Source organism: Orbicella franksi, chromosome 5 (genome assembly GCF_964199315.1).
Source record: "Orbicella franksi chromosome 5, jaOrbFran1.1, whole genome shotgun sequence".
NCBI classification, from domain to species: domain Eukaryota; kingdom Metazoa; phylum Cnidaria; class Anthozoa; order Scleractinia; family Merulinidae; genus Orbicella; species Orbicella franksi.
The window spans coordinates 28,048,761-28,066,684 of NC_138149.1; the positions used below are offsets into that span (position 1 = coordinate 28,048,761).

Sequence of the window (17,924 nt, forward strand, 5' to 3'; positions counted from 1 at the left end):
CAGCGGCTTGTCACATTTGATCATTATCTTCAATTTTTTTTTACTTCGTAAACTGTTTTAATAATTACCCCCTTAATCAAAAAAGAATAATTTTTTAATGATCTTTCTGAGGACAGACGTATACATGAAGTCGTTAACCTGAGTTTTTGTTTGTTTGTTATTTATTGTAAAAAACAGATTTCCCATGTTGCCGTGCGTCAAAAAGAGTACAGAGATGACGTCAAAATATAGTTAGAAACATCAGTGACACACTCACCTTAGGGCTCTGTGTCACTTTTTTGTTCTTACCATATTTTGTCGTCATCTGTGATCTTTCACTAAACAGACGTGCGGCAACATGAAGACTTTTTGTTCAACACCAGCAATAGAAAACCACTCTTATAAGAAGAGAATTTCAACCTCGGATTAGACAGCCGATCTCTTTTTCACCAGGTTTAGACGGTGGAAACATCTTGTGCGAAATACAGAACCACTCCTTTCAAGGGAATGAATTATCTGTGAATTCCAGCGAAACAGTTTCCCTAAATTGTTCCGTCGTCCAAGGAGGACCAGCAAGGCAGATCGCGTGGAAGAAAAAAGACACTATAGCGAACAGTCAGCGGCTATTCACAGTATCATCGGCATCGTCTCCAGGTCTCTGGTCGAGTTTACGATTAAGCAATATTAGCGTAAAGGACTCTGGGACATACCAATGTGAAGTGAAGAAGAACAGGAAACGGGATGTTTGCTACGCAGTTCTCCATGTATATTGTAAGTAATATGTTTCAATCTTCCCTCAGTAAGCTTTAGTCCCCCCTGAAAATAAATCTTCGTAAAGATTGAGAAGAAGTATTGAGAACGGAATTTTATATTAAATTTAACTTATCATCTCGCTCATATTATAATCAGCAGATATCGTAAGACCCAGATTGGCAGGTTCATGACAGAAACGGCGGACACAGGCATGGTCCTCCCGGGAAAAAATCGAACAAGTTTGCTTTGTTTGATCAGTTCTACCTATACTGAGAGAATAATGGAGTTGAGCATTTCTTACTTTCATATTCCTTTTACACCAATGAAATTCAACATTTGCAATGTTTCTACTCAGAAGATTTTGATGGTAAATTGTCAAACAACACACTATGGTAAGTTTTGTTATTGTCAAACAAGTCTCAATTTACAAAAAAAAAATTGCCATTTACCGACTAAAAGTGGTGAGAATAGATTTCATCGCGAACCAAATCATGACAGAAGGGCCCTTAGGAATTAACTGTGGCAGCTAGACAACGTCAAAGTCATAGCCGACTCCTCAGTGTTTAATTACAAATAGTAGGCCATTCTAACATAATATTTTCCAACTCATCAAGCTCGCCCACGCATTTTGACAACAAAGGGATTTTTCACTACAACACCACAGATTATGTCTGAGGGGCGTAATCCTGTCTTCCATTGTTACGCCAGTGGTTGGCCGAAGCCTTACTTCACCTGGCTCAAAGACGGAATGGAGATTCAAGATGGCGATGCTGAGCACTCGTACGTGCTAACAGAAAGAGCAAACGGCCTTGATTCAGGCCTGGATTTAGATATTCTTTATGTCAGACAGAAGCATGCTGGTCAATACAGCTGTGTGGCAAGGAACAGATTTGGCGAGGAACAACATGACATTAATCTCTTCCTTGAAAGTAAGTATCCGAAGCCAGGTTGTTCAAAGCCCGATTAAACTATCGCAGGATTATTAGCGAGAAGTTTGATTTCAGTTTTGTAACTTTTCGGTAAGGTTTTCGGTTTATATTGTTTTTCCTTCCGTTTGAAGTTTGAAAAATCTCAAACTACACGAACCTAAGAAGTGAAAAGCATTTTATACAACGAAACTTAATGCTTCGGTTAACTTTTACTCCTGGTTAGGGTTAGCCGGCTTTAAGACAAACCGGCCCAGCTCTACTATTTAGTTTTCTGTTATTGGCTGTGCTTAGTTTGATTGTTAGCCTAGTCCTCAAATTCCCCAATGTCTCGTTCATTTTTCTTCGTTTTTTTTTTTGTTTGTTTGTTTGTTTGGTTTTTTTTTTACTTACTTACTTTTCTTAAATAACATGGTCAGATACAGGTAAAATATTAGCCGGTTCTTTTTCTCCCAACTTTTTTTCCAATTTTTGGTGAAAACTGCAAACGTTAGAAAACGCTAAGTCAGCCGATATCTTGCCAGTCCGTATGTGGGATTTTTTTACCTTTGCTGTGAACATCCTCAGTCATTTAATGCATCTCTTACTACCCAAGCTTGCTCGGGATGATACAGGAAGAATATCGACCCTCGCTCTTTTTGGTACGGGCGTGGGTCGATTGACATTCTCCCAGGTCTACCCTTGCCCTTCTGTTTTAAGTCCCGGCAGTTACCGGTCCCGAAAAGCTGTTTTTGTTTGCCGTGTTCAAACATATGTGTTTTGAAATTCAAACGATAAAATGGACTGAATGGACAGAATGGGCTGGTTTTTAAGCCAAAACATTCGCTACTGTTCCTTAGAGTCAGATCTTTTAAAATATGACTTCGGGTCCGCAAATTTAAAGTTACCAGAACTTTCGAGAAAGGGGCCCGCTTGGATAAAAAGATATTTTTTTATGAATAGAAGAGTTTCGTTACCTGTAAAACGGTTAGCTCTCTTTCTATTCCACCGTTCAGGAAAATATCCAGGAAAACCTCCTAAGGTTCACCCGTACGCTTCTAAACACCAAGTGGCCATCCCAAAAAGTGGTGACGCACTACTGGCGTGCGTTGGAGAAAATACTCCAGACAGGGACACGTTTGTTTTCTGGGTATTCAATGGAGCCTCACTTCCACTGGACAATAATGAAAACATTCATCGCCAGTCAGACTTTGAGTATTTTCAAGAACAAGAGACGCCTAAAGTAAACTTCTCCCTTCTCATAAGGAACGTGACGGAACGTGACACTGGAGCCTACCACTGCGGGGTTCGTACTCTTAAAGGGAATGACTCGGACACAATCTACCTGAGCCTTGTTAAACCAGGTATTTGCATGCAGGGTTATACGGTGCGCCCGTATCGATGTGTTAGAGCCTTGTTCCGCTAATTGTTGAGGCAACATTTGTAGAAAATACGTAAAGGTTCTACTTGTGTAAAGCCCTGTCCAAACAGGAAATGTTTAGCGATCGAACACGATCAAACATTGTTTCTTGACCAAATGTTTTCTCGTTTGGACACCTTGTTTGATCTTGTTTGAAAAAATTTTAACGACGACAAAACTTCCATCGAACATTGTGAAACATTTTGCTCTTCAAAATATACTTGATAGACACCGTTTGGCCATTCAGTACAACATCAACATGGTTGGTCACCACAATGTTTGATCGTGTTTGGTACCCAAAGATTTCCCGCTCAACAGGGTCTTAAAAGATGTTGCCACACTCGGTGGGCACTCAGTGTTCTTGACTATGCTTTGGAACGTTAAGCACTGTTCAGAGTTCCTCAGTCTTTGGTGTCCCATTTGGCATAATGGTGCTATTTTCACGACGAAGAAGTCCACGAAAATACCAAGAGTAAATGCTTAAATGCTCCCGATGCCCCAGTAAGGCCCCTGGAAGTCACTGGCCTATGAACCAGTTTTAACCCCCTTCCCCACCCCCACCCCCTCTTTTCGGCAACGTTTACTTATTTTGGTTTATCTTTAGTGTCACTCTCTTCCTGGGCTAATAACTTTTGTTTATCTCATGGTTGCTGTCTTACTTAGATTCTAAGCACAGGGGGCAAAAGGCATCTTTGACGGAAATCCTTCTCGTGGGAGCAGGGATCTTTTGCGGTCTGGTGATGGCCGCCATTGCTCACCGACAATGGAGCAGGAGACGAAAGCATTGGAAACGTAAGTTGCTAAGTTAAATGCCTTTTGTTTGTTTTCCTTTGGTTTGTTTACGTGTTACGGAAAACCCCAGGAACTCCCTCCCAGCCACGCAAGAATATTAAAACGGTTAGAAAAAAGGAAACAAAATCAAAGAGCATAAAAGAAAAAAGACTCAGAGTCGCTGAATTATGTATTAATTAATGTTACAATAAACACCAGATTCACTGTATAAAACTGACATTAGTTGTAGAGGGCCGAAGCTACTGACCACATGGACGACAAAAAATTTTAATGGTCAAGATTTCCCAAGATCATTGAATCAATTTCTCGATGTCACTTTGAGTAACTTATTTACTTTAATCTCATCAATTCTTTTTCCTCACCTTTGATTTTATTTTAACTTTTTTTGCCTTAACAGATGAATTGCCATCAAAGGATTTCCAGTACGATGTCTTTATAAGCTTTAGCACACTCGACTACAACTGGGTACGAGACAACCTCACTCCAGTGCTGGAGCGAAAGCGAATCAACTACTGTATCCACAGCCGGGACTTTATAGTTGGAAAGGCAATCATTGAAAACATAGCTGATAGCGTTTACAACAGTAGAAAGGTGCTAGCTATCATCTCGCACAATTATCTTTCAAGCCACTTCTGCCGAGAGGAGCTGGAAATAGCGCTATACCGCTGTACAGAAATGGCAGACTCGTCTCTGTTGCTAATTCGAGTCGATCACGTCGACAAGGATCGACTTCCGAAGACTTTACGAAGACGAACGTTTTTGGATTATGCAAGCGCCTTGGAGAGGATGGACTGGGAGCGAAGGTTGTTGAAGCATATCGAGTTTGATGACAAACACTCAACACAGTTGGGAAGTCCAAGCGCTTCTACTGATAAGGTTCAACTTCTAAGTGAACAATCCAACGTTAAAAGGGTTTGATTTGCTGAAGTAGCTTGGAGACGCACCATTTATAAGATGTGAGTAGGCTTAAGAACCCGCTTAAGAATAACAGTCAGATAAGAGGTATGTAAACAACGCATGGGTCACAGTTACTGCCTTGCTTATGGACCCTTGTGTCGCCGTAGAGGGTGTACACCAATTGAAGACATTGAACGTCATGCCACTTTATCGTACCTTGTGATCTAAGTCTCGAGCTCCCAGCGACAACTAAAAATTATGGAATTTCGTGTTTAATTTTTAGTGTCAGGACAAGTGTCAGTGTTTATGCATCTGTCGATTCCAGCAGTGCCCATCCCCCCCCCCCCGGGCTACCCCCCGGGCATTAGCATTTTTTTTTAAAAAAATGGGCAAATTCCCCGGGTTGGGGACACATAAGCTGTCTAAATGCCCCGGGGTGGGGACGAAGAAAGAGGGCAAATGCCCCGCTCCCGGGATCGTCGCCTTCCAACACCTCTGCAGTTTTTTTAATTAATCAGTAAATAAAACGGTCATCTGTTCAGTATTTTAATGCAATGGTAAGACTTCAAGGACAACAGTACGCGTTAGTTGATTCTGATTGTATTTATCTCTTTTTATATTTGTTTCTAACAGTTTGCTAGAGGATAGCTGGGATTGCGGCGGACGTGCCCCCAGCCGCGAGCGATGATAGGCGCTTGTATTCGCAGGCTACTTTTTCTGTGAAGAATCAAGACATTCTAAATGATGATGCATTGTATTTCAAGCTCGCAAGATCTGTCTTGAAGATCACGTCATTTGAATTCGCAAACCTTAAGTATGTTAATTCCACTTTCATGAATTTAAAAAATGCTAGGCTAGTTTTGAATGCGAAATGCGAAATAGTCGTGTTCACGTCAGTGATTGTTTTGTGATAAAAACAATATAGTTCACCTTGTCGCTTATATTTATATGCTTACAAGTAATGAAGAAATATCTAAAATTGAGAAAACATACCTTTAAAAACATCTGCAAGTTTCTCTAGTCCCTGGCGAACAAGCCATTGTTCGACAAACGCCTCGTTTTTCCCGATGAATTCATCCGCATGGCATTTTCCAAAACACGAGTGTCGAATGCCCGAGGGTCGCCCCGGGGTGCGCAAATGCCCAGCCCCCGGGCCGTGATAAAATTGCGGATGCCCCACCCTCGGGACTGACAACGTGAGCAAATGCTCCGCGGTTGCCCGGGGCGGGGATGGGTACTGCTGGAATTGACTGATGCATTAGATTTTCCTCATCCTGATTGTCTTTTTAGTAGCTCAGATCATCAACTAAGTGAATATACTCAGATATTCATTCATTGGTGAAAACTCGCACTATAACTGCAGGTTCTTACGAAATCACGTTTACTAACACTTGGCTCTCCTTGGTTTTCTGCACTGAATTTCAATTATGGCATATAGAGTTACTGCGTTAATGAAAATTTGTAGATTAAATCGATATGTAATAAAACAGAAAATATTTTCTCGCCTTGAGGTTGTGCATTATTTGATTTGGTGGCCAACAGTTTGTTCAAGAACAACAGGACCTGGATAGCAGAAAGCACCCGCTCGATTGTTTTCCCCATTCGGCAGTTTTGCTGTACAGGAATTTTCTTTTGGAAACTGTCCAACCCCCACACTCCCCTCAAAAAATAAAGTCATGGTCCGTCCCTTAGATCATGCATACTGTTCTTCAGGTTACCCGCTCCGTGTCAATATCAACAGTCATGCTAATTAATTCAGGTATGACATTCCGCTCAGTCAGACTGGAGGCTTCCGCATGCATTATACGTTGTTGGAAAATGACCAAATATTGCGTGACGTCCAATGCAAGGTTGTTGTTTCTGTATAAAAGCCGATCTGCCCAATGTAAAACCGGATATCCTTCTTTTGTTTCATTGCATGGCGTTCCAATTAAGAAAGAAGATTGCCAAAAGATTGGTTCCCCTAGAGGAGGAAGGATGGACAATCTTAAGATACGTTTTCCTAGATGAAAAGAAAGGGAAAATTCGAGTGCAGTGATCCAAAACTGCCAAATAATACCAAGAGGTGGAAAAGAAAATAGTTGCCAAAAGAAAACGAAAAAATACAACAGTGCTAATGAAACAGACAAATTGCCCACCCTCTCCCTATTCCAAGTTTATCTCCACTGTGTGACAACTGGGAATGTCATCTGTGGTCTTGATGACAGCATTCTGTCAGTTGCATAAGCATTACAAAATGCAGGGTGTAAAATTACTCCAAATATTTGTACGCAGACACCTACATTCCAATCAAGAAGAGAGTCGATCATTTGACCACGAGAAGCAATATCTACGAACATCGTACAGGAACGTTTAAGATCCGTTGGTCAAGCAGCCTCTAAAGCGATAAAGGAAGGGCAGGAAAACGCTGTATCAAGATGCAAATTGCATTTCTTTATTTTTCGATCGGATATGTCTTCTTTCACACGGTAGTGGTGAGTATATTGTACAGTGATTCAGTGTGATTGTGTTGCCATGTTCGTTCGAGTGTCGAGAAGCCAACTTATTGTTAGGGATTGATGAAAAGAAACGTCTAGCTAAGAGACTACCTTTTGCTTTCTAACAAAACAACTTATAGTCGCGTTTGTTCTCGTTCACTCGCTGTTTTGTAAAAAGTAAACAATCCCTCATTGATGTTGATTGTACGATAAATATTGACACATGGCATTTTTAAAAATCAATTCTTATGCGGCTAAATGCTATATATGTTTTGATTAAGGTGGACCTTAGTTTTCATTAGACCTACATGTATGTCCTTACTTTTATGTCCATGGCTATCTTCACCGTTACGGCTAGCTGAGGCTCTCATAAGCCATTGATCTTTACCACAATCAGATCTACTCGCATAACTGAAATTAGGACACAGGACAGACTTGTAAAAATTCTTGTAATGCTTTTGGTTTCCTCAGTTCTTGAGTGGATTTTTATAGTCCGGAGTTAAGCGATAATCTCAATTATTTTAGATGAGCTATAAATTCTAAGGTGGCATTTTCACTAGCAAATTCTGGCGATATCGATAAAAGCCAAAAAGTGATGCTTTGATAACCGTGTGCTTATGGCAAGATAACTGCGTGTATTTTGGGTGTTCCGGTAGTAAGACGCCCAGGGCCTGGTTGCCGGCTTTCAGAGTTGATGATATTTAGCGGATAAATAGCTATTCAGAGAATATGAAAATAACCGAATCGATTCATCTAGATGTCTTGGGGGAATACGTTTCTTTGATTGCCTTTTCACGTAGTTCCATGTTGTAAGTTTTTGGACTACGAGATCGGAAATCAGAGAGTCCGATCGAGACATGGAGATCTAGCGACCTCAAATCGATTTAAGAGATTTACTCTGCCCAGGAACTGCTTTGGCAAATTTAATACCAAATCAAAACAAAAAGAGAAAAAGGTAGCATTCATTGTTTATATTTTTTTTCTAATTCCTGTTTATTTTTGTCTTCATTTTCCTCATCTGCTGAACCGCTCTTGCGAAGACCGCGGAACAAACACTGGCAAAACAAAACGGTAAGTTCGATTTTAAAGAGCACATACATCAGGAAGGAATTACTGGTAAAAGAGGTCAATTCTAATATAGATAAACGAACCATATGTTTTCAAAATGAGTTATATTTGGAGACAGGAACGTCTAACCAGATGTATTGGCTGTTAACCTAAAAAAAAAACAGTGCTGATTGGGTATTTCTTACTCCAACAATTATCAAAAACAATTCATTTGTCTTTAAAGATTAACGCTATGAAAAGTCTCTGATTGGTTTAATATTTTGATATAAACAAAATACAACCAAGTGCGAAATATGTAAATATTTGAAACCGGAAATTCCAATAAGAGAATAACCCAGTCCTGAGACATTTTTCGGTCTCGGTGAGGTAAAAAAAGTCTCCTTGAGAGTACGAAATGTCTGCGTGGGGTGCTACTAGAAACTTTGTACTGGAAATGTTGCTGCTTAACCTTTTCTGACAAACATTTTTCAACACCATTTTGCTGATGTTTGCAGCTGAGCGCTGTCTCTGAAACTGTCTCGAACCGAGTCAGTGAGCTCAGCCCAATGAGATTCTCATTGTATCAGTTACCAAGTCAGAGGTTTCAGTCAGTCGTCGTCATTCATTCATTCATTCGTTCGTTCGTTCGTTCGTTCGTTCGTTCGTTCGTTCGTTCGTTCGTTCGTTCGTTCGTTCATTCATTCATTCATACAGTCAGTCAGTCAGTCAGTCAGTCTATCAGTCAGTCAAACATTCAAATAGTCCTCAAGTTCAGTCTGTCAGTTAGCTAGCGATTCCTTTGTCTTCTGTCTCGCCAGACGAGCAAGTTTCGCCCATTTAGTGACTTGCTCGGTACGTTAGCCAGTCAGTCAGTCAGCGAGCCAGCCAGTCAGTCAAGCAATCAATCAATATTCTGTACCATTATAGACTTGCTCAAATGGAGTATATTACCAAACATGCGCATCATATCAAACAGAAACATTTAGTAAGGTACATGTATCAGATAATCTATATGATTATAAGCCTAAAATCAGCGTCGTATATATTGTTACGGGCACATTATCATCTTCGTAATTACCTGTGAGTGATACCTCAGTTTTAAAGGTTCTTCCACAATCATTTGATCATTGTCAATGTTATAATAACAGCAGAAATTCGCGCGCGCTCATTGGCTAATTTTCATTGTCGATAAGCGGACAGACACATTTTTTTTTTTAATGCAATTCTATTTACAGGACGAACATTAACACTACTTACAGTACTAATATTATACTTACATCTACACTTACACAGTACTTGCTCCTTACCCTACTTATACTTACACTATTTATACATGCACTAATCACAATACATATATTACAATGCGATAACGCTAATTAAATTACAGTAGGCTTACTTACAATGCTCTCTTTTTATCAAAGATAAATTTCATAAACATATAAATTACATACTTGTTACATTTTAGTTCTCTACAACGCATTTAATTATGCTATATTTGTTTTAAATTTTTGATTATTCAATTACAATACACACAATTTCATACCTTATTTCCTACTTACACCACTAAATTACAATACATAAGAGCAAAATGCAAAATATAACAATATTTTCCTAACACAGCATAATCACTAACAATCCATTTTACATTACAATATTGCTTATTAACATTGCATTGTAAACGAAGAAGCTGAAATTAACTAAATTGGAAGTTCGCCCATTTCGACCTCAAAAATTCCATCTTTTTATTGATACGTCCAATATAATTTTCTGTTTCATATCTAATTAAAATTTAGCTTTAAAACCGTTGATTTTTGGATAAGCCTGGTTTCTTCTACAATCCCATAAATAAATTTTAGCAATAAGGAGAAGATAGTAAAGTAAGGGGCACGATCTTGATGGCAGACCAACTATAACGTCTTGCCGAGTAAGATTAAGTGTCTTTTGAGTAGCAGAGAACCAAAACAATTCAAAATCATCCCAGAATCCCAGAAAGCTTTAGAACAAGGACAACTTTATAAGAAATGATTCAACTTTTCTGGATGCGATTTGCAAAAAGTACATGGGTCATGTTGGTTATAACCTATTTTATAGAGTTTGGAATTAGTATATAAGACAGAGTTAAGTACTTTATTGAAATGCTCTGACATAAGGTTCTACAGTAACTTTATGAGGAAGTATGAATAACTGTGTTAATTGATCGAACGAAAAGTTAAATTCCTTTTGTAATTTACTAGCTGCACTCGGTAATTGTGCCTTTTTACCAATCAATGGTGAATAGTATTGTTTTGATTTCTTTTCCATTACATCAAAAACCTGATTATCAATATTCAAGGTGGGGGAAGTTGTTGATGGAGTGGCAGTGATTATATTATGTTTTAGATAGTTTGACACAGAATAGCGAAGTCCAGTCCATACCAGGAAATTTGTTTTTCGAATCTTTTTGGCGATAACATCAAACAACTCAGTATTGTTCAAGTTAAATAACAAATCACTTACATAAAAAAAGTCGGACTCAAAATAATTTTTTATAGTAGGCTGGAGAGCCATTCACACGAATTTCTTTATTGCTCCAAATTATACTATTCCAGTTCTTATTTGATGCGAAGTATAGAATTGAGAACGGATTGAGAAGTCCTTTACATCGAAATTACAGTTAAGAAGGAAAAGTCCACCGTATTTGGCTAGAAGATGACACAAATAACTTTTCCAGGTACCACTGTCTGAACTAAAAATTCTCTTTAATCATGCTAGCCTTAAGGATTTGATCATGCATTCAAGATCTATCATTTTTAAACCCCCTTTCTCATAGTCATTTATAGTTGACAATCTTGTAACCTTATCAGTACCTTTCCACAAAAATTTAAAGAGAATTAGATTTAATGAAAATAAATAGACCATTTTGGGGATTACGACAGCTTTGATTATTGTCACCTTCCCGTACAAAGATAGGCCTCTGGACGCCCAGATGTTTATAAGTTTTTTTTTATTTTGTCAAGATTTTCTATAAAATTCTTTTCCCGTAGCAATTTTTCATCATATGAATAATAGACTCCAAGTGCTTTGATAGGCTCATCGGGCCATTTAAGACCCAAGGGTTTTATTTTTTTGTTTCTTAAAGACACGATCCACATTGCTTCCGTTTTAGAACAGTTAATCGTTAGACCGGACGCATTTTTATGAACTTCTAACAAATCAAGAAGTGCCTTTAACGAGTTGATGTCTGAGAGTGTTGCAGTCATATCGTCCGCATATTGAAGCAGTTTTGTTTCCTCTCTTCCTATAGTGATGCCAGTTATTTTTACATTTTGCCGAACAGAAATGGCTAACGCTTCAGCTGCCAAGACAAAAAGATATGGCGATAGGGGGTCACCTTGCCTTACTCCACGTTCTAAAGTGAAGAAGTCTGAAATCGTACCGTTATTTATAATACAGCTTTGGATATTTTTATAAAAGGTTTTAACCCAACAAACAAAATCGGGACCAAAATTGAAAGATTCTCAGCATTCTAAGTCGGATAAAATCCCATTCGACACTGTCAAAAGTTTTTCGAAAATCAAGAAATATCATTATTCCGGGAATATTTTTTTAAGAGTAAATTCCGTTTGTCAAAAATCGATGGTACCGTTTCACCAATGTAGCGATCTTTGATGAAACCAGTTTGATTATAGTGGATGATATTAGGAAAAACATTTTTTAACCTGAAAGCTATGACTTTGGACATTATCTTTGTATCTACATTTAACAGAGAAATTGGCCGCCAGTTTTCTATTATCTTCGTATCTACATTTAACAGGAAAATTGGCCGCCAGTTTTCTAATAAGATACGATCTTTGCCTTTTTTTTTCAATAAGAGTTGTTACAGCTTACTTTTGAGAGCTTGATAATTCTCTATTCTCAAAACGTTCCTTTACACATTTTATGAAAGGTTCACTGATTAAGGGCTAAAGCTTCTTAAAAAACTCAACAGGAATGCTGTCGTTTCAAGAATTAATTTATAATTTGTGCGATACGTCAACGAGCCAGAGAGGACTATTTTATCAATTTGTTATTGTAAAAAACAAATTGACGTCAGTTTTTCATGTGTCTGCCTTGTTATTGATCATGAATTTCGTCATGATATCGTCAAACTAGTCTGCGGATCCACTCGGCTATCGCCTCGTGGATCCACAGCTACTTTGACAATGTTATGACAAAATTCATGATCAGTAACGGGACCGACGAATGAAAAACTGGCGTCCGGCAATTTGTTATCCTTACATCTTGCCTATTATTAATTTATTTTTATTAAAGGTTCATTTTCGCGCATTCTCTCAACAGATCCTTGTCGGAACGTTTTCTGCACCAAAGGGCGCATGTGCGTTGTAAACGAAGACCGTTCCACTAAGTGTGTGTGCCCAGACTCCTGTCCTGACGAGTACAATCCTGTGTGCAGCGTGTACCTGAGACAATTCAGCAACACGTGTGAACTACACAAGTTTGCTTGTCGCATTGGTATCATGATGGGAATTGAACGGAGAGGAAAGTGCGATGTTAAAGGTGTGTCAAGGTTGCTCCTGCATGAGCGGAGAGAGGCACTGTGAGAGAAAAGTGTCTTCTCCAAAAATGCAACGCAGTGAACTTAGACTGCGAGCAATGTCTTTCTTTTCCTAGCGTGCGAGATGTTAAGTCTCTAAAGTGCGATCATGCGAGGGCGGTTGAGTGACGTCGTTTCTTTCCCTAGTTTGCACGATACTAAGCGCCGTGCGCGGAGGATTTCAGGAACAAAAACCGGCCACTCGAAGTCTGCAGTGAGCTTCAGTTGGTCAGAACTCAAACCCGGGTCTTCCTTATTCGCGTCAAAACGAATCTTTGTGCGAAACCTTTCTAAGAGTGTTTTTCTTTTATATTTTCACGCATGTTGAACTCTTTTTCATTTGAAAAGTGTTTCACAAGGAAAAGGCAACTTGGAATTGACCTTGTAGACAACCAAGCAATTTCTGTGGGAATTTAGCAATCAGTCATGATCAATCCCACGTATTTCTTATGTCCTTTATCTGTCCCGCTACAATGACATCAAAAGCTGTCTCATCGATTTAAACATTTTCCAGGAAGTGGTTGGGAGCCGTGCCCAGTCTCCCGTCTTCTGCAGTTCCATGATCGATATCTGGAGTACCTGATGGTGGCAAGAGAAATGGAACTGAACCCAGACTTTACACTAGGATCGAAAAGGCTCGATGCGTTGACGTATGAGGAACGCCAGGCAGTCAGCGAGGTAAATGATCAACACCCTATTGGTATATCTCTTCAGTCACTGTATTTGGAGTTATTTTGGTCACATACACAATTACCTTTAAATGGTAGGAAACCTGAAAATAACAGTTTAATAAGATAGAAAAACACCAAAGACATAGTGATAAACCATAAAGGAACAAGGATGGTTAAGGATGGAGAAGATTGACACGGGTTGCAAACGACGAACTTGAAAAGTTCAGGTGAAACTTTTCAAGATGTGCAAACCGTAACTTAGGTCCTTTAAAAGCCAATAGGACATCGATAGAAAAACTCAAAATACACGAACCGTCTATTAAATCGTATGCAGGAATAAGAACACTAGTATAGTATCTGTCACTAACCTTGAGGAATGCATTAAGGTTCAAACATCATCACGCTCAAACTCTTTTCTACGTTAATTGCCAGGAATAATCTAGGCAGTTTCAAGGGAGGTGGGATGGGGAGGGGGGGGGAGGTTTCCCAAAATGGAGGATTTTAACTGATCCCAGGCCCCAAAAGGACTGAAATGCATTTGAAGACGTTAGCCTTTTGAGTTTCCTCCTACTTAAGTTTTCCTTCTGCTGAAGAAAAATGGGTTTCTTCTAGATAACACGAGATTTAAAATTATTCCCTTCCAAGTATTCTCTGATCAGAAGCTGCCCTTGATGACTATAGACTCCTGAGGATACTCTTGTCTAAGGCCTTACAGCCTTGTCTATCAGATATATCTTCTCGCCTGCTATCGTCAATAATTATGATCCCTGTATTCAGCATGAAATTTTTGTTTGAGTTTAATCCGGCATATCACCTTTTACGTTTCAATTTTTTTTCTTTTTTTTTTTTTTTTTTTTTTTTTCTATTTCAGTGGGAATTTTACAGCCAGGATAAGAACCATAACGATATTCTTGACGAAGACGAGATCGAGTCAATGATCGACCGAGATGAAGACTGTATGGTCGGATTCATGAAGTCGTGTGACTACGATCATCAAAAAGGAATTAGCATTAGGGAATGGAACACTTGCTTCCCGCCAGTGGCCGTCGGTGAGTACATAAGAGCAAAGGGCGGGAAAATTGCGGATCGTTCTGATTGGTTTGCCCGTTTCTGTCCAGTTTCTTTAGTCATCATAAAACGCAGCAAACGCAAACTTTAATGGATGGTTGAATTGGTATCAACACGACTAATCTACATGTACCATACGCCGAGCGCGAGTTTTCTTTGAGTGAATAGTCAACGTGGCGCAGCCGAGATGACTGTCACTAATAGATAATAAAGGGCGTGTAGTTTACACTTTTTTATTATTAATTATTATTATTATTATTATTATTATTATTATTATTATTATTAGATGCAATTATTCTTATGTCTTTGCAATTGCAAGTCGAAAATCAAGTCAATTTTTCCTTCCGAGGGCAACGCGAGTAAGACATTGGCCTGGCAGGGATGACCCAATCAGATTCTTGGTTTCTCAAATGAACGCGCCGCGCATCTAATTTATACACTCGGCGACCTTTCAAACAACGACCTTTTTCAAAATTTGAAGAACATGCTAAATTGTAGGTAAGCGGCATGTAGAGAATTGCTTGAAACGAAAGAAATTCTGCTGGGCGACTTCTTTGCATGTATCAGTGACATGGTTGAAAAACTCCAGATGACCTTATCCTGTAAGTTAGGCTACCCCGGCGCACGCAAGTGATCAACTTGAGATCTGTGTACATGTATCATTTTCTCTTTGTTTGTTGTTTTAACAGAAGCCAGCCAGGAGTCTGTGGCATGGTAAAATACAAGAAATGCAGAATAGATTTAAGGCTGGAGGAGAGAACAAAAACGAAAGTGAAGCAAGAAGACCTGTAATTAATTTTTACTGTCGAAAGGGTTATTCTTGTCAGGTTTAGGTACGTAGTCAATAAAGAATTTTAAAAACTTTAATCGTTGCTTTGTAATGTCGAAATATCTGTAATTCTTTTTTTCCGATCTTGACACGCGTCTTCTAAATACATATATACTATTTGCCGGTAAATACTGACTTATTTATATTTCCCTCTCTCTCTCTCTCTAAAATCACTTTTGTTGTGCGCGCGCCCGGGGGAGGGGTACTCCCTTATATGGGCTGTATAGGTACGTGTGGCCCCAAAGGGTATGGTTTTTCAGCCGTTTTTGTCATAAATATGGTATCTATTTTGGCCATTTTGGTCTTAAATAGGGTTTGGTTTTAGCACTCTAGTCTTGAATTGGGTATGTTGTTTAGAAGAAGCTACTTTTTCATCATTATCGATAAGACCATAAGCAAAATTAAAGCCCTTCAGAACTTCTGTTTAGGGTAACTGTGTCAGCCGCAGTTGTCATAAACAGGCTATCGAATTTTTGGTCAGGTCATAAATAGGGTAGGGAAAATCGCAGATTTTAGTCATAAATAGGGTAAGGGTTTTGGGAAGTGGGCCGCGCACCGCCACCAAATTTTTCTGGGAGTACCCCCCCCCCCCCCCGGGGTGGTGGGCGCGTTACCCTGACCGTGGTCAGAGATCGGAAAATCCGGACCGCGCTTAGAACCAATTTGATTGCAGGACTACCGTGTCCTCTTGGAAAAAAAAGTTCATTACTCGATGTAACAATTCTCCCATTTGTGATGATTTATTTTTTTGTAATTCCTTCATGGTGGCCGGAATCTACATTGATCATTTTCAGGAGAACTTAACATCCCAATCGATGATCATGAGGACGAAAAGCTACATAAATCTGCGATATGCGATATTGGTGCGCGTGAATTTCTGTTCTTTGAAGGGGAAAAACATTGACAAGACTTAAAAACGTTTCTGCCTCGACCACACTAGACTGTCTTAATCGTCAACCTATTCTTGGTTTTCATGTGACGTAGTCATATTCCAAAATTAGAAATTATCCTTCCTTCTGAGGTTTTAGTTTCATCAGATAAAAGGCCCTGTAGGAACGTGACGTTTGGCAATGTTTTAGCTCGACAGAGTTCTTCTTTTTGTAACAGAGCACTCCAAGCTTTTGCGTTGCGTGACATGAAAATGGCGGCCGGAAAAGACTGTCGCGTAGGTCAAAAGACGAGTTATCGCTTTAGTTTTTGTTAAATAAACGGTGCTTGCACTAGAAGAAGCATTTATTTCAATGTGTCGGAGCACTAGAGTAAAAATGTTCGTTTCAATAGCAAAACTCAAGGACGGATGTTTTTGTTATTTTACGGTCGCCATGTTTGTGCCCCTCCGAAGGGCACAAACATGGCGTCTCCATACAAAGCTCTATAAATTTGGATGACACGCTTCTGCGAATAACGGGCGAATGAACAACAGCAGAAACCTGATTCTTGGCGAGGTTGTTTATATAGCAATCATCTATCATATCCTAGATTCTTGAATTTATTTATTGAATGGTTACGATTTTTAGTTTTGATCACATGACTGGTGAAAACCAAGAATAATAATGTTTCGCCGAAAGATGCACAACTGTAGAATCAAAATTATATTGAAAGGGTATGGCCAGGCTCTTCTTGCCCTATCTTTTGTCCACTCCCTTTTCTACCCTCCCCTTTCTCCCCTACTTATACCCAAGGCAAAGAGTCTCTTTGTTTTATAATGCCCACAATGTTGTCTTTTTCGCTCGTTCAGTTAAAAGAAAGAATTTAAAACATCCTTCTTTGAGCTATCCGTCCGTGCGAACAGACTTATAGGTCTTATAGTCCTGGCGAATTAACATCAGACGATCTCGCGAAACAACCATTTACCCTTTCTTCCATGCTGCGCTACAACAGACCGGCCTGCATATTTCACGAATCACGCTTCATTACAGAATGCATATGGCCTGCAGGTCGGTAAGCCATCGAATTAATTAGTAGAGAAGGCTAATTAAATTACGATGGCAAGTCAATTGTTTATGTACGAAAACCATACGATGTTCTATTACCTAGATTCTCACTGGTAACACCACGTTTCCAGACCTGCACGCACTTCATACCTTTCAAAATACGAAAAACAAAGCAAATTGACCCAAGAGCTTTGTGGCTTCCAAAGAAAGAACAGAATGGTGACCTCTCTTGGCAGCTAGCCCCTTGATAGTGATGCAATGCATCTAAGGGCGTGTTCCTTTGGGGTGATCTGGATCAGGATCAGTGATCCAAGATCACTCGGATCATGGTGCATCAAAGGAACCAATGAATCCCCTCTGGTCACGGATTCATCGGTTCCTTTGATGAACCATGATCCGAGTGATCTTGGATCACTGATCCTGATCCAGATCACCCCAAAGGAACGTACCCTTATTTTAACTCAGTAAAATTCCGCTCCACTCCGCCGACTTAGCCGCCACTTTCGCAATGTCGCGGGCCGCACAAGGGTGTTGACAGGATTCATGGTCAGCGGATAACCTAACGAGACTAAAAGGAAA

At 39.5% G+C, this 17,924-nt stretch overlaps 1 protein-coding gene across 1 annotated transcript; it reads left to right on the forward strand.

The window, feature by feature from the left end:
• The first annotated feature begins 7,023 nt into the window (after positions 1–7,023).
• LOC145487663 (follistatin-related protein 1-like) lies at positions 7,024–16,367 on the forward strand. Its single transcript, XM_081466481.1, has 6 exons — positions 7,024–7,220; positions 8,264–8,294; positions 12,588–12,806; positions 13,358–13,521; positions 14,386–14,563; positions 15,272–16,367. The coding sequence occupies exons 1-6, from the start codon at positions 7,164–7,166 to the stop codon at positions 15,298–15,300; spliced, it is 678 nt and encodes a 225-aa protein (XP_081322607.1). The 5' UTR covers positions 7,024–7,163; the 3' UTR covers positions 15,301–16,367.
• Positions 16,368–17,924: the final 1,557 nt, after the last annotated feature.

What these genes read in the sequence shown, in the direction of transcription:
- LOC145487663 (XM_081466481.1), top strand. Translation starts at nt 7,164, where the DNA reads ATGCAAATTGCATTTCTTTATTTTTCGATCGGATATGTCTTCTTTCAC. An exon ending in TCTTCTTTCACACGGTAGTG is followed by an intron (nt 7,221 to 8,263) that starts GTGAGTATATTG and finishes GCTCTTGCGAAG; the next exon opens with ACCGCGGAACAAACACTGGC. An exon ending in AACACTGGCAAAACAAAACG is followed by an intron (nt 8,295 to 12,587) that starts GTAAGTTCGATT and finishes TTCTCTCAACAG; the next exon opens with ATCCTTGTCGGAACGTTTTC.